At 46.8% G+C, this 19,329-nt stretch overlaps 2 protein-coding genes and 1 pseudogene across 2 annotated transcripts in view; all 3 read right to left on the bottom strand.

Moving 5' to 3' along the window:
- Window positions 1-3,400, bottom strand: part of LOC119440106 (uncharacterized) — a 50,785-nt gene extending 47,385 nt beyond the window's left edge. The window contains exons 1-2 of the mRNA XM_037705048.2: window positions 3,206-3,400; window positions 576-737 (exon numbers count right to left, since the gene is read on the bottom strand). Coding sequence (XP_037560976.2) covers window positions 576-737; window positions 3,206-3,370 — 327 coding nt within the window. The 5' untranslated portion in view covers window positions 3,371-3,400. The remainder of the gene's footprint in view (window positions 1-575; window positions 738-3,205) is intronic.
- A 1,566-nt stretch (window positions 3,401-4,966) lies between these two features.
- Window positions 4,967-15,941, bottom strand: LOC125942721 (cadherin-7-like). The gene is made up of 4 exons (XM_049660993.1): window positions 15,819-15,941; window positions 14,925-15,003; window positions 7,444-7,565; window positions 4,967-5,023 (listed from the first exon to the last, which is right to left on the bottom strand). Exons 1-4 carry the CDS (start codon window positions 15,906-15,908, stop codon window positions 4,967-4,969), a joined length of 348 nt encoding a protein of 115 aa, XP_049516950.1. The 5' UTR covers window positions 15,909-15,941.
- Window positions 9,248-9,421, bottom strand: LOC119437936 (U2 spliceosomal RNA; annotated as a pseudogene).
- Window positions 15,942-19,329: the final 3,388 nt, after the last annotated feature.

Raw genomic sequence — 19,329 nt, 5'->3', positions numbered from 1 at the left:
GAAAAATGCCGTCAGTACAGATAACATGTTGCAGAGGATGCTCAGCGGTCAACAGCTTCACCGTGTGTCTGCGACACTGGTGTATACCATCGGTGCGGTCAGGTGCGTTTTGCCCAATTGGAAGGAAACAAGTCGTCAAGCCTGAATAAACATCGCACTTTTGTAACGTCATATTCATCCGATTTAAACGTTTTTATGTATTTCATCAATGAGATCCGACTACACAACGCGAATAATTGATGCAATATTTTAAATCCAAGCTTGCAATATTCAATATATTCAGCACTTTTGAATATACTATAATTACATTAGGTTGTATTTTTTAATTCTACTAGTGTGACCCCAAATAAACACACATATCCCTACTTAGGGAAGCATTCAAATATAAAGTTAAGCAGTGTGGTGCCATTTCAACTGGAAGCATACCGTGTTAAGTCATGCTAAGTGAAGGAAGAAACACGGCGTCTTTTTTGCCTCAGTCGCCTTCGAGGAAAGTTAACGCAGCTAACTCCTTCCTGTTTCCCATTTTGCCCCGCAAGAAAGAGGCCTTGATTATCACGTCGACACTCACTCACCGTGAATTCGACGTACTTTGGTTCGGCTACCTCGTAGTCCAGTTTCAAGGAGTCCTGAACCAAGATGGCGAAATCGGCCTCCCGCGAGGCCGACTGCGGGTGTATGGTGAAAATGCTCCCTCCCTCGCCTTCTAGGTACAACCTGAATGTACTGTTTCGTCCCTGAAACAGAAGCCATATGTGCAGATTCAGCGTCAGTGTCCGCACGTACGCTGAGGCAATAGGTAGCAGCCATTAAACAAGCAAGAAAAACTGAAGAGACGGCTGAGTCTTAGAAAAGAAAGAAAATCGATAATCAATGGTCGGACTTTGGATGCTTGCCATATGTGAGTACTCTTGTTATTGACTGGTATACTTTGGCTATCGTCTGTCATGGTTTTCAGGCATCCGTACTAATGAACTGAGTATGAACGTACCACTTCTATTATCCGGATCACGAAGATCTTATGGAAAAGTAGTGTCTTACTAGTGGCCTTATGAGTGGTTCCCGAGTGCTGAAAAGTCCGTCTGCTCGTTATTGTAAGCAGATCGCACGGAAAACACGGAGGTAGAACGTTGTGAGAATGTACGGAAGAGAGAAATACTTTAACATATGCCTTGTTGGAGGATTGTTGTGTACTCTTCGTCCAACAACCTTGTGCCATTGTGGGACAAAGCTCTAAGTACATAACACCCGACGGCTGTAGGCTCAGGCGCCGCGTTTCCAAAGTCCATTGTTTTTCCCTGCAGTGACTGCTAATGGGCATGCTCTCTACCTTGCTATACAACAATGAAATTTCACCGCGACAAACAAAGGCAGCGCACAGAAGAGAATCTGTTCTTCCACGATAAGTCCTTGAAGCTTTCTGTCGGGATCAAAATAGGGAGCACCAAGAGTGACTCTTCGATACGCTGCACATTTCAGCATATACACAAAAATACTATACACAGCATTGGCATCTAAACTGGACATTTCAAACAATTTGCTTTCAATACAGTTCCCACGTACTTTATCATCCAAATAGCACACCGGTTATAATCCAGTTCCTATTCCATACCGATTCTTTTACAGTGCTTTACAGTTATTAGAACGTTCTGATGTTAAGCGAGGTAGGCGAGATTGAGTTCTCAGCGAAATATTGGACATGTGATGTGCACGCACAAAATATTATCGGGCACTGCGTTTAGCCCACACTACAACGTGCACACGCTAAGCGCAAGGCAGTCTAATAATGTTCCGCGCATTCGCACTTAAGGGGCAGCATTCACAAAGGTTCTCGTTTCTAAGCGCTCTTCGGCGGTAGCCAACCGCCTTCGCTAATATGTCCAACATCCCGAATGGCTCGCACCCGCTCTTGCGCACAGTTTTAAAGTGAGCACTATCTTCTGAATACGGGCCCAGATTAATTATTAAGTCACACACTACTAACAACGCTTTACTAAAACCGTGCGCTGGCTCCAGCGGTCTCCTCTTGACGCCGTCACCAGGTCACTCGACGCCATGGGCGCGTAATGAGCATTACAGATCCTGATATTAGAATCAACAGTTGTGGCCCTACGGTTGCAGCTGTGTAGCGATGCTGCGCCACCGCCACGTGCGGGCGTCATTTCGTTTACCCGGCCACTGCAAGGAGCAGCTGGGCATTCCAATACAATGAACGGAGGTGGCGAAATCGACGGCTGAGGCTATCACAAGATCGTCTGACGGTGTGAACCGTCGGAGCCTGACCCGTGACGCCGTCACATGCCTGAATTAAGATCTCAAGAAGTTGCAGTGCATCATGTTGACGTTCATGTTTCAGTGGCAGATGTATGCTGACGGAAAACGCGCTGTCTTTTCAGGAAGACTTTCTTTTTTTTTTGGGGGGGGGGGGGGGCGATTATCAGAATAACGGTTGTTCGGAGGAGATCCACCAGGTGTCTCGGGTCTTGTCCTGAGCACATAATAATCGCGACACTGTTAGCTACGCCAGGATCGTGATCACGGTGATGGCTCACCTTTAGGCGAATATCATTCTTAGGATACTCAGACCAGTCTTTTTCTGACTATCTAGCTACCTAGCTAACCCACCAAAAATACGGGCCGATCCTCGAGTTAGTGCAGTCTAAATATGCGGGTCGTTCGCGAGGGTATGCTCCACAAGGTATGTGCCACCCTTCAGTGAATCTCTTCGACGCCAACTTGAGATACTATGCATGTGCTACTGGATGCGCGAATGATGACACCGCCAGAGGCCGCAGCGTGTTTAGAGGGTATAGCGTGAGAAAGGAGCTCGGATGCCGTACACGCCTCATACATGAAGTGTTTTGGCTATTTGCATAATGGACAGTTACAGTTGATGAATTCTGTGCGAATTTTTCACCCCATGAATACCAACAACATTAAGAGCACTTCTTTTTTAGTATACCCCACAATTCACATTAACAACGGTTATTATTATGCCTTTGATATCTTCTCTTTAATTTACGAAATTCCTTTTTAGCTATCATCTTCTTTTTTCCCTAGTACCACTATATTCATGACGTAACTCGTAGTGGATTCAGCATAACCCCAGTAACCAAGCCACATGGTTTGAATACAGCTGTTAGCATCTGAAGTTAGATGTGAATTCAAGATCGGCACAATGCGTGATCATACCTCTTCGACTCACCTGATCTCGATCGTAAACCCTGGGCAGCACTCCGGGCGCCCACTGTACAGCCGTCGAAGCAGCGCTGTGCTCGGCCACGAAGCCCACGTACGGCCCGCTGGCGAACGAGGGCGCGTGGTTCTCGCGCGACATCAGCACCACGGCTAGCTGGGTGGACGCCTCCATCTCGGGATACTCGGCAGTACCGGAGCTCTCCCGCGCCTGCGGTGCGGAGATGTGCTAGTCGCGTGCTATGCACAAAATTACTTGCGACCAATATTGACGAGCTTTATAGTACTGCGTACGTTGCGTACACACAAGGTGGCGTTGTGCAAGCGCTACGTTTTGCACAGTCCGCAAGTGTGGGGCGTAGCAAGAACGGAATTTCATGCATACTTGGCCGGCGCGTACGTATCCGCGGGCCCATATTCGGCAAAACCTCTTACGCTGGAAAACTTTCGTAAGAGAAAATGTCAGTCAATCCCGATATTATTAGCGAAGGCGGTTGGCCAATGGCAAAGAACACGTATACGAAAGAAAAGCTTTTTGAATTCGGCTCCGGAAGCTAAGTTAAAATGTGGCTCGAGTTGCCCGCCGCCATCCCGTATATGGTTATCAGGGGCCGTATTCTGAAACGCTCCACTTCGGCGATAGTCACGTTCAGTAAATCAACCTGCTGCTTACCCGTGACGTTAGCATGCACTATTAACACGCGCTCTCGAACGCTTCACAACACACGAGAGAACGCGCCGGGCGAGCGCAGAGTGTCTCGAGTGTGTTGTTTTCTAGTGTACCAGCCACAGTACGAAGCAGACGTGTTCGTTTATTCACGGGAGCGCCCAACGACACCGTGACGTAAAATTGACGTAGACCGGAACTGCTAGATGACGCTATTTATTTTTCGGTTTCTCTAAAACAGCCAATCAACGCGCGCCCTTGGCGGAGGCGTGGTCAAGGCGATATTATCGCCGAAGTGGATCGTTTCAGAGTACGGCCCCAGCGTGATGAAATCTTCGAATTGTCGTGCGCGCTCTAAAGTGAACGCGAATATGGAGTATTAACGTGACGCCGCGTACGCCCTAGTGTTGTCCTGTCACAGCTGCTACGGCGCTGGTAAATATAAATGGATAGAGATAACGCACAATTTTTCACCGTGCTGGATGTAAAGCACCATAGCGGGCTCCATGATGTCAGTACGTATCCCTCTATCGCTATCATTTGACCGTTGATTCGTACGGTGCATGATGCCATCGGTTTGCGGGTGAACTCAACCAAAGAGCATTTTTCAGGTGAGAACTGTAGGCCATGTTTGTGTAGGCATACAGATATCTTTGTCGCGGCTGTTTCCAGCCTCGCCCGAATATGCTGGGCACTGTATCATATATACATGTCGGCTATAAGTTGTGTTTATATAGAATGCAAACGAAGACACCGATTTTTGGGGATCATCATCGACCGGGACCTATCTAGCTGGAGCCTTCGCATATCACACATGAAAAGGAGGCTGAGAGGAATTGTTCATTTCGCATTTCTTGGGAGAGGGGAGTCCTGAGGTTAATGAGGGCAATCGATGCTGCAATTGTACCGTGTACTTTTTATGGGTTGCTAAGATAAGTACACTTGTGCTGGGAAACACTTTTGCGACTAACATCCGTACACTTCAGAGCCTCCAAGCTCAAGCACCCGGACCTGTATGGACTCCCAATGCGTGCATCTGCAGCGGCTATCACTGCAGATCGTTAGTGATCACCCGATCACGACATACATTTGATTTGACCGTCTTTAGGACACATATAAGACACCATACTCGGCTTCCATCGCACCATCTGGCTTGCCTGCCTACAATGAGGTCGTGTACAACGTACAATCGCCAACACACTTGTCTAGGCCGCTCGTATGTCGAGGTGCAGCCTTTGGGCTGCACTGGCGCCTTCTACCTATAGCGATTGGTTCTAGGTAGCTTGCATCTGAGCATGTGTCGTCACACATGCTCAGATGCTAAAGTTTTTCGCTTTGCCGGTTAGCGAAGCTTCAACAGCTGCAGTCACCGGCGGTCGCCGATAAAGGCGCCGCGGGGCCGCTGAGAAAAAGCACAGATAACACGTCTCGGAGCGTGTTCCTCTCATGAAAGTTTTGCTATGCGTTATTTTCGCTTTTGCTCCCCGATCCTGCGGCGCCTTCACCGGCGATCGCAGGTGATTGCAGCTGTTGAAGCCTCGGTAAAGGCTCATTCACACTAGGCCGACACGACACCAATTTTGGTCTGCCGACTGATGATCAAGCAGTTTACAGGACAGCAAACACTGTGGCCAATGGCTTAAAGGAAGGAAAGACCTGTCGCTAAAAGTAGGCAGACCTAAATCGGTGTCGTGTCGGCCTTGTGTGAATGAGCCTTAACCGGTAAAGTGAAAAACATTAGGGCCGTGCCATCAGTGTTTCTGCGCATGCTCAGATGCAAGCTATCTCGTACGGGTGTTATCGGTAGGCGGCACCCGTGCAGACCAAATCACGGCGTTAGCGCTCTATACAAGTGTGCCGACGACTGTACGTCCACAGCGTTGCACAGCACAACGGCTGCCTGTCATTCTACGCCTGCTAGAAGACCATCATCGCCTTTGTGATGTATGAATCAACCCAAAGTACACCTCACTATTTCTGGCTCCAGGAGAAAAGCTTCTTCTTTCTGGGGTTTTACGTGTCAAAACCAGTTCTGATTATGAGGCACGCCATAATGGATTGCTCCGGATTGATTTGGCCCCCTGGGGTTCTTTAACGTGCACTACAACGGAAGCACACGGGCGTTTTTGCATTTCGCCTCCATCGAAATGCGGCCGCCGCCGCCGGGATTCGATCCCGCGACCTCGAGCTCAGCAGCGCAACGCCTTAGCTAACTGAGCCGCCACGGCGGGTCCAGGAGAAAAGCTGGAGTGCCGTTAACATTGTTAAAACAAGCAACGCTGCAGTTTCTTTACGAGGTGCACAGCACCCGACCGCATGTTTATACTAGTGGTCCTCTTAAATTTTATAGTTCGGCAAGAGCAGTTCTCATTTCAGCGAAGTCTGTTGAAATCAACATCGAGACATCCTGTCAGACGGGTTCTACTGGAGCGGAGCTTTCTGATTTTTGAGCGCAACTTGAATTTACCCTTCAGGAACCATCTCATCGCTGGACAATATTTTTCGTCTCGAAGGCAGTCCTCCAAAGTACAATGCACCTTGTGTCAGAGATAATACAATTACACAATCGTGCAACAGAACCGGGTATATATATATATATATATATATATATATATATATATATATATATGGAAATGATCGCGCCGACGAATCCGCCCATTTTGCGCACGACAGTGGCAGGTATGTCTTAATTGCACTCGCAAGGACAGGCGCAGCAGCTACATAATATTCATGAGCAGCCACTCCTGGCTCCCGACTTGAAGATCTACCTACCGCCTGGGCTAACAAGGTGTGAAGAAACTTGTTGTACTGGCTGTAGCTTGGTGTCGCGGTTTCCAAGTCATACTCGTTTACAATTGGACGGGCCAGCAGCCCTACCTTTGACACTTGCGGCTTTGAAGAAACAATCACATCTTCTGTGCACCTGCCCACGCTATAGTACGGAGAGACGTACACGTGCTGTGTACCGCATTAGAGGCACTGGACAGCCGCCCACTGTCAAAGCAAAAAATATTTGGACAGTGGTCACAACGGACATGCGCGCTAAAGGCACCAAAAGAGCACTAGTTTACTTCCTACGGTCTACGGGCCTGCGAGGTAAGCTGTGATAGTGACGCGTGCCAGTAGAATTTTCTGCGCCTATTCACGCTTCTCTTTCTCCTTTGCTATCTCTTTAAACGCCATTTCGCCCGCGCAGGGTAGCAAACCAGACGTTTTCTGGTCAACCTCCCTACCTTTTCTATGTTTCTCTCTCTCGCCTATAGCTATATCACAGCGAAGGAAGCATAAACGCCTACAACGTCAAAGCGTGGAATTCCGGGGATCGCAGCGTCGACAGTGTGCAGCATGACTTTGAATGGTGTTATTCAAAAAGGAAAAAAGAAAACAAAACGAAAAGAAAAACACCCATTAGCGCCACCCTGAGCTTCACAGTATTATATGAGTGGTAGTAACAACATCTGTCGCTGAGGCGAAGGCCTTTGTGAAAATTATACAGCTTGTTCGAAATGTGGCTTAAGAGTAGCGAAAAAAAATTGGTACTTCTGATATAGCAAAGATGCACAAGGTGTCAAATCACGCACCATGACTTTGAGGATGTATACAGCCGTGCCTCCGTACTTGTCGGCCAGCTCCGATATCGGTCGAGTCGTCTTCACTTCGCCGGTCTGCGGGTTGACGCCGAAGTGGCTAGACCAAGGGTTCTCTGTGGTGAGAAAGTATAAAGTATATAATGGTAACGAACGTAATACCTATGCAGAAAACCATTCACGTGATTGCATAAAAGACCATAAAATGGTTTTGAACTTTTTCATAAACGAAAGAGAGTAGTAACTAAAATATTTCACTGCAGATACAATAAACTGCATACCAGCATCTTTGTATACGCTCATGCACACCCGCTACCCCTGTGTACCTTGCGCGTTTTTTTTTTTTTCTTCTTTTACTCGTCGTGTTGGCTCATGAGCTATGACGTTGTACTGGTCAGCACGAGGTTGTGCTTCGCTCGCGGCCGTGGCGTCCCTATTCAGAGGGGGTGGAATGCATGAACGCTTGCGTACCCTGCTTTGGGTGTACGTTAAGAATCTCAGGTGGTCAAAATTAATCCACACCCCTCCACATACGGCGCCCTTTATAACTAGGGCTCCGTGTTTTCGGTTTTATCCAAAAATATCTGATAAACATTCGCCGGTAAAATTTTTGACAATTCGGATTTATCCGATAAACTCCGATTTCAAGGGACAATATGATCTGGTTCCGTTCTTTATCGAAAGGGCAAGTTCTAAGCGCTGACTTATGCAACTTCTGGTTTGACCAATTTAAAGTTTACCGCGCGTCGACAGTAGCTCGGAGACCGCACCCATCGCACATTTAATAACGGCATTGTCGCGCACGAAGCGAGAGACCTCAACACGTCAACGAATGTAGGCGCACCAGAAGCGCGCGACGGCATCTTGATATACGGTCCCCCGGCGACACTAAGGCGCGCCAGGCGATAGCGGCGCTAGGGCGCCTAGACAACATCGAATATACGGGCCCCGGGCTTCGCCGCCTGCTGTCGCCGCTGCCCCCCTCAAGAGAAATTGTGAACGCAAATGTGAAGCATGAGCTTCTCTGCGCGTTCGAAACCTATGCGCCTATTTTTTAATTAGTGCTTCTTGAAACTGACAACTTGAGCCAGCTCCTGAGTGATTTTGCGAACTATCAGTGCTATGAAATACGTAACATTGTTGAACCCCTGTCGTCTTGGAGACTTCACAATGTCGAGTGGCCAGTGCTTTCTGGGGCTTCCTGTTTCTAGCACTAACGTTGAAAGGGCGTTTTCAAAGCTGAGAGTTGTCAATAGAAAGGAGCGCGCTTCGATCACTGACAGCAATCTCGCAAAGTATGCTTGCGTGTTTTACAATAAGCTTTAAGCTAATGTTGTTATACGCAAAATTAAAGGTGTTCTGTGTTCATGTATTTCGCTTGTGCGTGTACGTTTTTGTCCCTTCAAACGTTCTAGGAAAAATAAAATGTGCTTCGTGTGTTTTGATGTTTTAGTATTCAGATATGAATTCATCTAAGATTTTCGGGTTTTGAGAATAATGCGGAACTCCGAATTTCGGAGAATTGGGGATTTACGGTAAATAAACTCCGATAAACGCCGAACTTACGCCAGAAATATAAACTCCGATAAACACCCGCCGATTTTCAAGAAAAATAAACACCGACAACACGGAGCCCTATTTATAACCCACTGTACAGTTTCAGGGGCTTAAACCCTGCGATTTAAGTTTACTTATTACAGCGAAGCTGTTAACCTCTAGCTCCCATATGCTTCCCCCACATGCGTTCCCAGGAGGGTACCCTGGCCGACTTATGTCCGTATCACGGCGCGTGGACAGGAATACGTAGGCCGATCCCGGAGATTGTGCAATACCTGGCCGACCCGCGGCCGAAGTGAATCTGGCTTCAAGCATTCCGCCAACTTCAAAAAATAAGTTAAATATATTGGGTCTAAATAGAACCACATAAATTCGGCGTTGTAAGAGAAACACTGTATATACGTATATAAGAAATTGCATTTAGTGTAGCAAGTTGACCTTCACGCGCTTTATTTGTTTTAAATACTGTTTGACAAATAATGAGAGGGGGAAAGAATGTGGCGACTGTGCCTGTGCGCGTGGCCTGCGCTTCTGTGGTTGCGGTGGTTGCGCAAGTGGTTGCGGAAGATGCATGGGAGGTGCGGTGATCGCGACGGAGCTTGTTTCGGCGTAGTGAGGTGCAGTATGAAAAAAAAATGTATAAATAGGCAACTAGTGCGAAAAACTGACTGCGTGACACTTTGCTCTGTCTGACATTGTATGTCTCTCTATGTGACAAAAAAGTCACAGGCCTGCGCGGCACACGCAGCACAGTCACAGCGTAAGCTGGTTGAGCGGCGCAAGAGTATAGCTTCAATTTCAGCACCACGCACGACAGGGTCTTCGCCGCAAAGTGTCTTCGCCTCGATTTTGACGAGAACTCTGAACTGTCCGCCCGGCGTCGACGGCGAGCTGCGGCTTGTAATGCTCGCTGCGCAGCAGTCTTCTGAGCCTGATGATGCCTGGTTGTAGCCGCGCACGTAGCTCTACGATTCGCTTCTTCAGCAGAGGTTTGTACCTTGCGAAGGGACGTGATAACGTGTACCGAAGAGGTACCCAGAATACGTGGCGCACATCTAACATCGGCATAGCGTTGATTGCGCGCCTCGTCTGAATCGCATCTCGTCGTCTGCGCCTGCGCGCGCGGCGGTTGCAGGCACTTTAACTAGATGGCGCCACCATACTGGCGGAGGCTCGGGTCGTCCGCGACAGCGTGCCTGCCTATAGGGCACGTTTAAAGGGACTATTTCTGCTACCTGATAGCAAGCGCTTGCGTGGCTCAGTGGTAAAGTATCCGACTCCCAACCAGCAGGCATGGGTTCGATCCCGGCGGAGAGCGGGTACTTTTTTCGCATTTCCGGCGATAGCGGTTACGGCCAAACGCCGGCGGCGGCATCATCGCGAACCCAAACGGCTATTGGAATGAGCCTATAACAGCTTACGCTGTAAAATTGTGTGTGACAGACTTGTGTGCCTTGACAAGCCTGGCTGTGTGACGAAGCCGAACAGACAGTCGTTCAATTTTCCCTTCATTTCTTCTTTTTCTTTCCTTTATCTCATCTTTCCGACCCTTCTTCTTTCCCAGTGCAGGATAGCCACCCGGAGACATAATGTATAATTAACATCCATGTCCTTCCTCACTCTTTAATTCTCTCTCTTGGCCACACTAAGTCGCTGCTATAATGGAGCCGAATAGAACAAGCCGCTGGTTTAAAAAGGAAGGCACTGCACTTCACTGTAAGATATGAATGCGTTCAGCGTGGGTATAGCAGCATAATTACTATAACGAGTAATTGGTTGACTATTTCTTTTATGTGCATCCTTTAAAAAATTGTTAACTTTTGCATTGAGTCTTTTTCCGCTACACCCCTTACACACACACACACACACACACACACACACACACACACACACACACACACACACACACACACACACACACACACACACACACACACACACACACACACACACACACACACACACACACACACACACACACACACACACACGCGCGCGCGCGCGCGCGCCAACGCACATACGCGCACACATACACACACGCGCATACGCACAAATACACGCACGCACACACACGCGCACATGCGCTCGCACGCGCGTACGCACACACACACGCACGCGAACGCACATACACGCACACACACTCACACACGCACGCACGTACGCACACATGCGCGCAAACACACGCATACGCACGTACGCACGCACACACGCACACAAACACGCACGTACGCACACACACACGCACGTACGCACACATACACACACGCGCGCGCCTACGTACACACACATACACGCACACACACACGGACGCACACGCACACGCGCGCATCTGCATGCACGTACGCACACACACGCACGCATGTGCATGCATGTACACGCACGCGAACGCACATAAACGCACACATACACACACGCGCACACGCACAAATACACGCACGCACATGCGCGCACATACACACGCACACACACACGCACATGCGCGCACGCACATGCGTATGCACAAACACACACAAGCGAACGCACATACACGAACACACAGACACACGCGCCCACGTACGCACCCATAGACGCAGGCACACGCACACACGCACACGAACGCACATACACGCATACTTGACACACGCCCACAAACACGCACGCACGCACACATACACGCACGCACATGCGCCCGCATACACACACACATACGCGCCTACCAAGTTGCACAAAGGCACGAAGGAAACTCAAGCAGATTGCCCCCCCCCCCCCCAAAAAAAAAAAAAAAAAAGGTCGTTCGTACCGCAGAGCTCATTTCGTCATGTCGTTATTTTCAGCGCTTCGAGGTGTAAATTATTTCGCTGCATCCTTTTCACCTGTTATCTCGCTGGTTAGCTAAATTTGTTCAGCGGATACCCGGGAAAAGGTTACGTTGCGAATTTCCGGAAATGTCATTGGGCTACACTGCTACCTCCCCCCTCGCCTTGTTAGGCGTAGCACTGCGGAAAGCCCTCATAGCGTATATGTCGCGGAACCCAGGAAAGTTCGCAGACACATAAACGTATCAAGGTATGATTCGTTCCAACAGTATGACTATAGCCTTTTGTAAATGCATTTGGTGAATAGTTAACACAAAACAACACCGAATAAATTTAGGCGTCTGCTCGGCCTGTCCCTGAAGCGCGTCACGGGCTGAATGACATTGCGGTCGAGTTTGCCAGCGCGATGCTTGCGCATCGTGGACGTGACCGCAACGTCCGCGCAATTTCATACCGGTTAGGATCACTGTTTCGTCTAACCGTTCGTGCAAGGGTGCTAGCGGCTTGCCATGAACAGCACTCTTCCGGTTCTTCCTCTTTCTTTCTTTCTTTCTTTCTTTCTTTCTTCTTTCTTTCTTTCTTTCTTTCTTTCTTTCTTTCTTTCTTTCTTTCTTTCTTTGCGTTTGCTCGTTCTCATTTGGACGCATGGGAATTGTTTCGCAAGGCCCTGGTGCTATTTAGAGAAGTTCCGAAAGCGCCGAGAGGTGTTGCTAGCTCTCCGCGTGACCTTTTATTAGATAGGATGTCGTCACATTTAATTTCGCGACACGACAAGCAATGAAAAAAAAAAGAAAAAAAAAGCATATGGTACTTCATTATCCTCTGTGGGTTGAGTAAGAGGCCGACTCTGACGTAGCCTACCTTCCCATGTTTCTACATCTAAATAAAAAAAAAAACATTATGCATGCTCCGGGGTTTTTCGGTTCATTGAAAACGTGTATTAGCTGCACACGGACATCGATTACAGCGGTTGACAGAATGAATGAACGAATAAATGAAGGAAATGCGATGTTCTGTATACAGAAGTTGCGCTTCGTTAAAATTGTCGCAGTGAATGTGTTTGTTGAAATAATGCACGTTTTAAAAGAGCTAGGAAGCTTTAGGTATTACTGGGGATTTATTAAATAATAGTTTGATGATCGACCCAAGGCTACAAGTGGGCCGTGAGAGACGCCGCACTCGACGGCTGCGGAATAATGGCGGGCACGCGGTTCTCGTCAACCTGCAGTTAAATTTTAGCAGATGCGTGGTTTTAGGCTCCATCCATCGTAACCCGACGGCCAAGGTCGAAAGTCGACCCCGCAGCCTGGTTTATCAGCGACAGAACGCTACAGCTACAGAGCTACGACGTCGATAACTTATTGCATGAGGTACATTACATTACTTCACGGATAACGAAGACTTTCGCATGAAAAGCACGTCAGCTGTTGGTTTTTTATGAAGTGACAAGCGCAAAGGAATAATCCAGAATAAAAACACTTCGTATGCAATACTAATCTACGCCGAAAAAATGCGAAGGGCCGCTCTCACACGGCATAATAACTTCACCTAAAATATACGCACGGAACTTGAGACGTGTACAATATAGGCACAATTCTAAACAGATAATTTTCTCACGTAAGAACCTTTCGCTATGGAGTATAGGTGCTGTGCTGCAATCAAGAATTTAGGCTGGCCCTATAGAACAAGTGTCGTGCGCGGCGTTGACCTTCGAAGTATTTAATACATCGCATCCACTAAAGGCTTAACTTATGACGCTCCTGCACGCGAGCCAATTGTAAGGTCCTAGCACGTTCGTGTTTACTGATGATCTACAACAGAGAGTAATTCCACGTCTGCTTATCTCGTCTTGGTGCACAAAATGAAAGAAGAAGTTGCCGTTTATAACACAAGACATCATCGACAGAACTGTTTCGAATTCTCTAGGCAGCAAGATACATCACCGCCAATGAATTCAATTACAGCTGCGTGATATATTCTGACTGAGAAGGTGCACTGGAGTCATTTGCTCACTGTTATTTAGATGCCAATTCCTGCTCGTTATCATATACGGTTGCAAATACATTGGCCACTGCTTTATCATCCAGCCATCGAGTTGAATTTCAGTGATCTCTAGTGCCAGTTGGTACAAATGAACGTGAGGAACCCGACCGCAAGTCAGCTGCTTCTCACTCCTTGAACTTAGTTCTATTTGATGTCAGAAACGTTCTGCCGAAGCTGCGTAGGACACTCCCTGAAGATATGTGGTCATCATCGCTGTATCGAGTAGACCTTACACTGTGGTGCTCCCGCAAATTGACCTTACATTGGATACCCTTCTAGTTTACGACTGTAGGTGCCATAGACACCTCGATTTTTGCACTGCTTGAGAAAACAGACAACCTCCAATTGGCCCTATACTTTGACACCCCAGACGCTTCTGTGGAGTAGTTTCTCACGGAGTGTCCGCAATGTGACCAACAGCGAGCCCATTTGCGCGAGATGTTGAGTGTTTTCCACACTCGTGTTTTTTTTTTTTTTTTTGTAACCAATACGCTAGGTATATGTTCACCTACATTAAATAGAGGTCTAATTGGACAGAATTAAGATATTTGCTTGTGGACAGCAACAGTATTAACTTAATTTGATTTGTAGGTTTTTTGCGAACTCTGCGTAAACAGCAGGCTACAGTGTAATCGGCGTGCAAGAACAACGAGGACAGGAGGAAAGGCATAAGTAACACACACACACACACACACGACCCCGTGCTTAGCTGCCAACACCATAGCCGCTAAGCTACCAGGGCGGGTGTGGCGTGTACGTGTTATTGAGGAAAGGGGTATCTTCAATTTCTCATCTGTCTCTCCTGTAGAGTCGAAGCGCGAAATAACGCAAGGAACCGGACACCGGACCTAGAGAAGTGCTTGTCTACGCCCGGTTCCCTGTCCCTTGTGCCATTTTGCGCTTCGACTCTACTCATGGGTTGCCAATTGGCCCGCTCTCAAGCCTTGTCGTCTCTCTGGATAGCCACCTCGATGTAACATACCTTCCAGTTTGCCTACAGTAAGTAAACAACAAAATTCTTCACACAGCAACACATTTCGCAGCCATGTCGAATGCTAATTTGTCTTGTGGGTTCGGTACCTTTGTCGAGGAGATAGGTCAGGTTTCTGGGATTGCCGTAGTCGCCGTCGACTGCTGTTAGCTTCAGGACGCTTGTGCCCTGCAGAAAATCAAATGCGAATGCCGAAACATTCAGTAGTGGAAAGAGAATTTGGCAAAGGAAATAAAAAAATGGTCATAATGAGAATAATAATTTTGTTTGCTATATTGCAGTAGGGTAAGGTATAAAGAACGACAGAAAATGGAGTACAAGGTGGCACCCTCTGTTCTGTAAGTTTACTAACCAGTATAATGGATGAACCTACGAACGGAGAACTATGCGTAATAATAATTAATAAAGTGAACTACCACGCTCACGATAAATGAAAACAGATATATCTTTCTTTACCTCACCATTCATATGCGAAATATAGGCGAGATTGTTGGTTCTGTCTCGAGTGGGAAACGTTATGCCAGTGAATAATGATTGCGCCAATCAGGCGGTTTCTAGCGTCATTATATACTTTGAAGATTCCTATTATATTTCAATTTAGGGTTAAATTATTTATAAAACGGGTTGAAAATAGGCATGAGACAAAATACCTTTTCCATTAAACACCTTGAACCTATGATTTCCTTGCAAATCCTCTAAACGTGCAGCTTTTGTGCTGCAGCACCAGGTGCAAACAGGATGACGTCGATCTGTTTACGGAAATCGAATTCATGTGTGAATGGCGTAAAAAGTAAATAAATAGGAGATGAAAAAAAAACCTAACATGTATTCAAATTTGGACACCCATCGACGGACACCAGACGTGTCCCCACGAATTTATTCAGAGCCTTTCGGTATCTCGCCATCACTCGCCAACCTTACGCGTTCTTATCTGCTGCTTGCCGGCGCACCAACGCACGCGCAGCCATAAAAGTTATACCCACGGGTGGCGCCGAGTCCGAGACCGTGACCACAGGCGGAACGTCCAGGAACCGCGGTGGCGTGTCCGGCACGTCCTGAGCCACGACGGCCATGGACAACACGGCCACGTTGCGCGTGTCGTAGCGCTCGTCCGTCCACGCGTTCTGCAACGAACGCCGCGCGCGAACCGTGAGGCACGGCTCAGCGAAACTAGTGTTATACATCAGAGCTGCTTCCCGCCAAGGCGTTTGGTAACGTAATCACTGGTTTACGCGCTTAAGTGCACGCAGAGGACCTCCGAGGACCGTAACGCAGCGCGGGTATTCAGGCCATCGCGCACAAAATGAGCCGGCGATTAGCGTGCGTCTGTAAATAGTTCACATGGTGATTCGTAAATTACGAAAATACATGACTGAAGAGCGCTTTTATTCCGGTTGGTTGGTTGTTCCTCAGTGAAAGGACGGCAACCACTCCTCTTAGGGAATGGTCGAGAATTGGGCGGTTGGAAGGATCAAGAGAATAAAGAAAGCAAAATTGAGGAATATAACATGAAGCGAAATAAGATGAAATCTGAAAATTAGGGGTTCTCCAGTTGAGATAGGCTATAAATAATAATAACTAAATAATATTACCGTAGGTACAAAGAGGAATAAGAGAAAGGAGAAAATTTAGTATGAAATTTTCCGCGTCTCAGTCAGGAAATCGAGAGTAGAGTCACAAACGTTCGCGTAGCTGAGACTAAGAACGGTAGCACCAAACAAAAGTACCATTAGAAAAGTAAATGTCATGCCATGATTATAAAAGGGATACTCCCCAAAAGTATTTTCATGTGAACTAGAAATTACCTTAGTGAATGTACTTCGTGCATAAGGTACCGTACTCGTTTTGCACGAACTGCGGAACTGGCACAGAAACGTCGACGCGAATGAAAACGACTTCGCTGCGATAGAGCCATGTGAAAGCGTGCAAGTGTTTACGATTGTGAAACACCCTCACCAAGCTGTTCAAAGTATATTTCCTCTTAGTATCTAACAGCAGCTCCACATGGAACAGTTAGTTGTACAAGCTATAGTTAGTTAGCTAGCTAGAGTGCGTTAGTTGTACAAGTTGAACTAGCTTACAGCTAGTTCCGCTTGTACAACTAACTTATCTTAACTAGCTCATGTACGATTGCGCTGACATGGAGAAGTTGAACGTGCAAACAGGGTCTGCAGTTGGAATTGGAGCTAGAGAATTCCGATAACGCATAAAGCTCGCGTCCTTCAGAGGAATACACAGATAAGAAAGCAGGAAACTTGAGCACGGTGGGGGTATGTTCCGACATGCCAACACCAGAATTAGTTCACGCACTTGCTGTTCCAGGCGAGGACATAAGGCTCGGAATCTACGTATCGGTGAGCAGTTGCCCGTAGGTGTCTCTACGCCAAAGCTGTGTCATGGGAGAAAGCGGGACACCGAGAAACGAAACCGAAATTGAACGAAAGGAAATATAAGAGACACGCGGACTTACCAGTGCGAGGATGTCGAGTTCGTACACTTTACGGGTCTCGTAGTCGAGAAGCTCGATGAGTTGGATCACTGCCTTGCTTGTGCCGCGTGGACCGAACTCGTAGCGGATCTTGAACTTGTCTGAACCCTGTGCGCGAAGACAAAGCAGATTCATTTAAAAAAAAAAGTTTTCTACCGTTCCAATTGCCAGATCATTTTTCTATCACACTTTCGATCTTCAGCTTATTCCACGCTCCATTTCTATCTCCAGTGGTCCTGATAACAAGAGATAAGAAACAATGATTCACTGCATACCCTGAGTTCAAAGGTCACCGGCAAGTTGCTGTTATCTCGCTCTCTCGCTGTCACGTATCCGATGCTGCTGTTGACTTTCGTGTTCTGCACAAAAGAGGATTATCCGTTAACGGTTCCAAGAGGTGTCACCAAATGCAGTGCACGATGGAAATGCTATGCAACACAGAATCGGTTGTGTGCATGCATTTCTTATAACTTAGGAATTTTTTATGCGAATATAAAATTATGAATAGGTCGGTGATGCACAACTTCCATAGGAAGTTGCACATTATTTTAACGCCAATAAATCCGGCAAAGAAATTTTCTGTATGCAAGAACATAAATTTATGCAACGATTAAATAAACACCACAACACTTCTCGCGTGCGGGTATTTTCCTCGAAAACGCCGGAGCCTCGGACACTTCTGATCCTTTTTTTTTTTTTACCTGCACAGGGCCGCATCGTCGAAATTCAGTAGGAATGGTGGCAGTGAAAACGACACTGAAGTGTTGGATTGTCATTCCAAGGCAATGCCGAAGCATGTTAATAACGCCTAGGAGCATATACTTGCTGGTTTAAATATGCACCCTCGGGGAAGACCATGGGTGATTTCAACTTCCCACTAGCATCAGATTATGTGATCATCTAACTTCATTTCATAATTACCCCAAGCTATATTTACTTAGACCTCTTTAAAGTACACGCATTTTGTCTTGGATATTATTGCGCCTTTTATGCTGGTATTTTGAATGTTTTTTTTGTGGGTTTTACCGTAGTTTTGTATAGAATGTATGAAACCGTAGTTACTTAATTGCTTCATATTTGCAAAATACTCTGTATTTCTGCCACTAATATTGCGTTCCAGTTTTACAAGAGGTTAGTTTTTTTACTTCGGGACCACCTTTGCTAACTTTTCTCTTGAAGTTTTAGCCACCTGAAATTGATAAATAAACCTGAAACCTAAAAAAAATAACACAATGCGGGTACTGAACGCTGTGAAAGTTGCCCTCCATTAGCAGGAAGCATTGTTTGTCGTGCACGGAGAAGGACGTGTAAGAATGTGCGCAGAATAGCGCATCGTGGATCTGCTTTATCGTTACTACCTTGTCCCCGTCTATCTCCTCTGTTGCAATCGTTCTCTCTTTTTCCTTCCGCTAGCCTTGAAATAGCAGGCGAGAGAAGTGCTATTCAGGCCGACCTTTCCGCCATGATGAAAGTCTGTCTACGATTAGACAACTTCGAGGGTTGTCGTGTACGCATTTATGCATTAGTTCGCCTAATCTCTACCCAGTTATTTTCTTCCACTACCGAAATTACTCATTTTTGTTTGAGCAGTGTTTCAGTGCCACATTGTGCAGTGCTTAGTTTACTGACTTTACACTCCAACATGATTTTATGTATTAAAATATTGAACAGAAAAATACTGAAAAAAAATTTCGCATACATTTCTTGCGCATTTCTCTGTTGAGACATTAACCGGTCCACTAACTCCCGTAAGCGTGAATAACTATCTCCGAGAAACACAGAAATCACTGGTGAAATGGGGAGTTCGCGTGTTCTTGTTCTGTCGTTGTTCTCTCTCACATAAAATATATTTTTTGAACACTTTCTTCTTCACTAGGACGTACTTCGTGCTGATAATCATCCAATACACCGAACAAGTTACTGCGACATAATGTATACATATAAGAGTGCAATTCACTTTCCACATTCAAGTCGTGAAAAATACGGATGACTGCAATGCCGAAGTT

Source organism: Dermacentor silvarum, chromosome 1, assembly GCF_013339745.2.
Source record: "Dermacentor silvarum isolate Dsil-2018 chromosome 1, BIME_Dsil_1.4, whole genome shotgun sequence".
In the NCBI taxonomy this organism is placed as follows: Eukaryota; Metazoa; Arthropoda; class Arachnida; order Ixodida; family Ixodidae; genus Dermacentor; species Dermacentor silvarum.
Note: the sequence above shows the minus strand (reverse complement) of the source record. Positions and strands in the feature narration are given on the sequence as shown.

Bases quoted from the DNA above. Each gene is read 5' to 3' on its own strand.
- LOC125942721 (XM_049660993.1), bottom strand. From the start codon at position 15,908: ATGGCCGTCGTGGCTCAGGACGTGCCGGACACGCCACCGCGGTTCCTG. The intron at 7,566-14,924 runs GTACCGAACCCA...TTCTCACCACAG, and splicing joins GACCTATCTCCTCGACAAAG to AGAACCCTTGGTCTAGCCAC. The intron at 5,024-7,443 runs GTGCGTGATTTG...ACCTCATTGTAG, and splicing joins TATACATCCTCAAAGTCATG to GCAGGCAAGCCAGATGGTGC.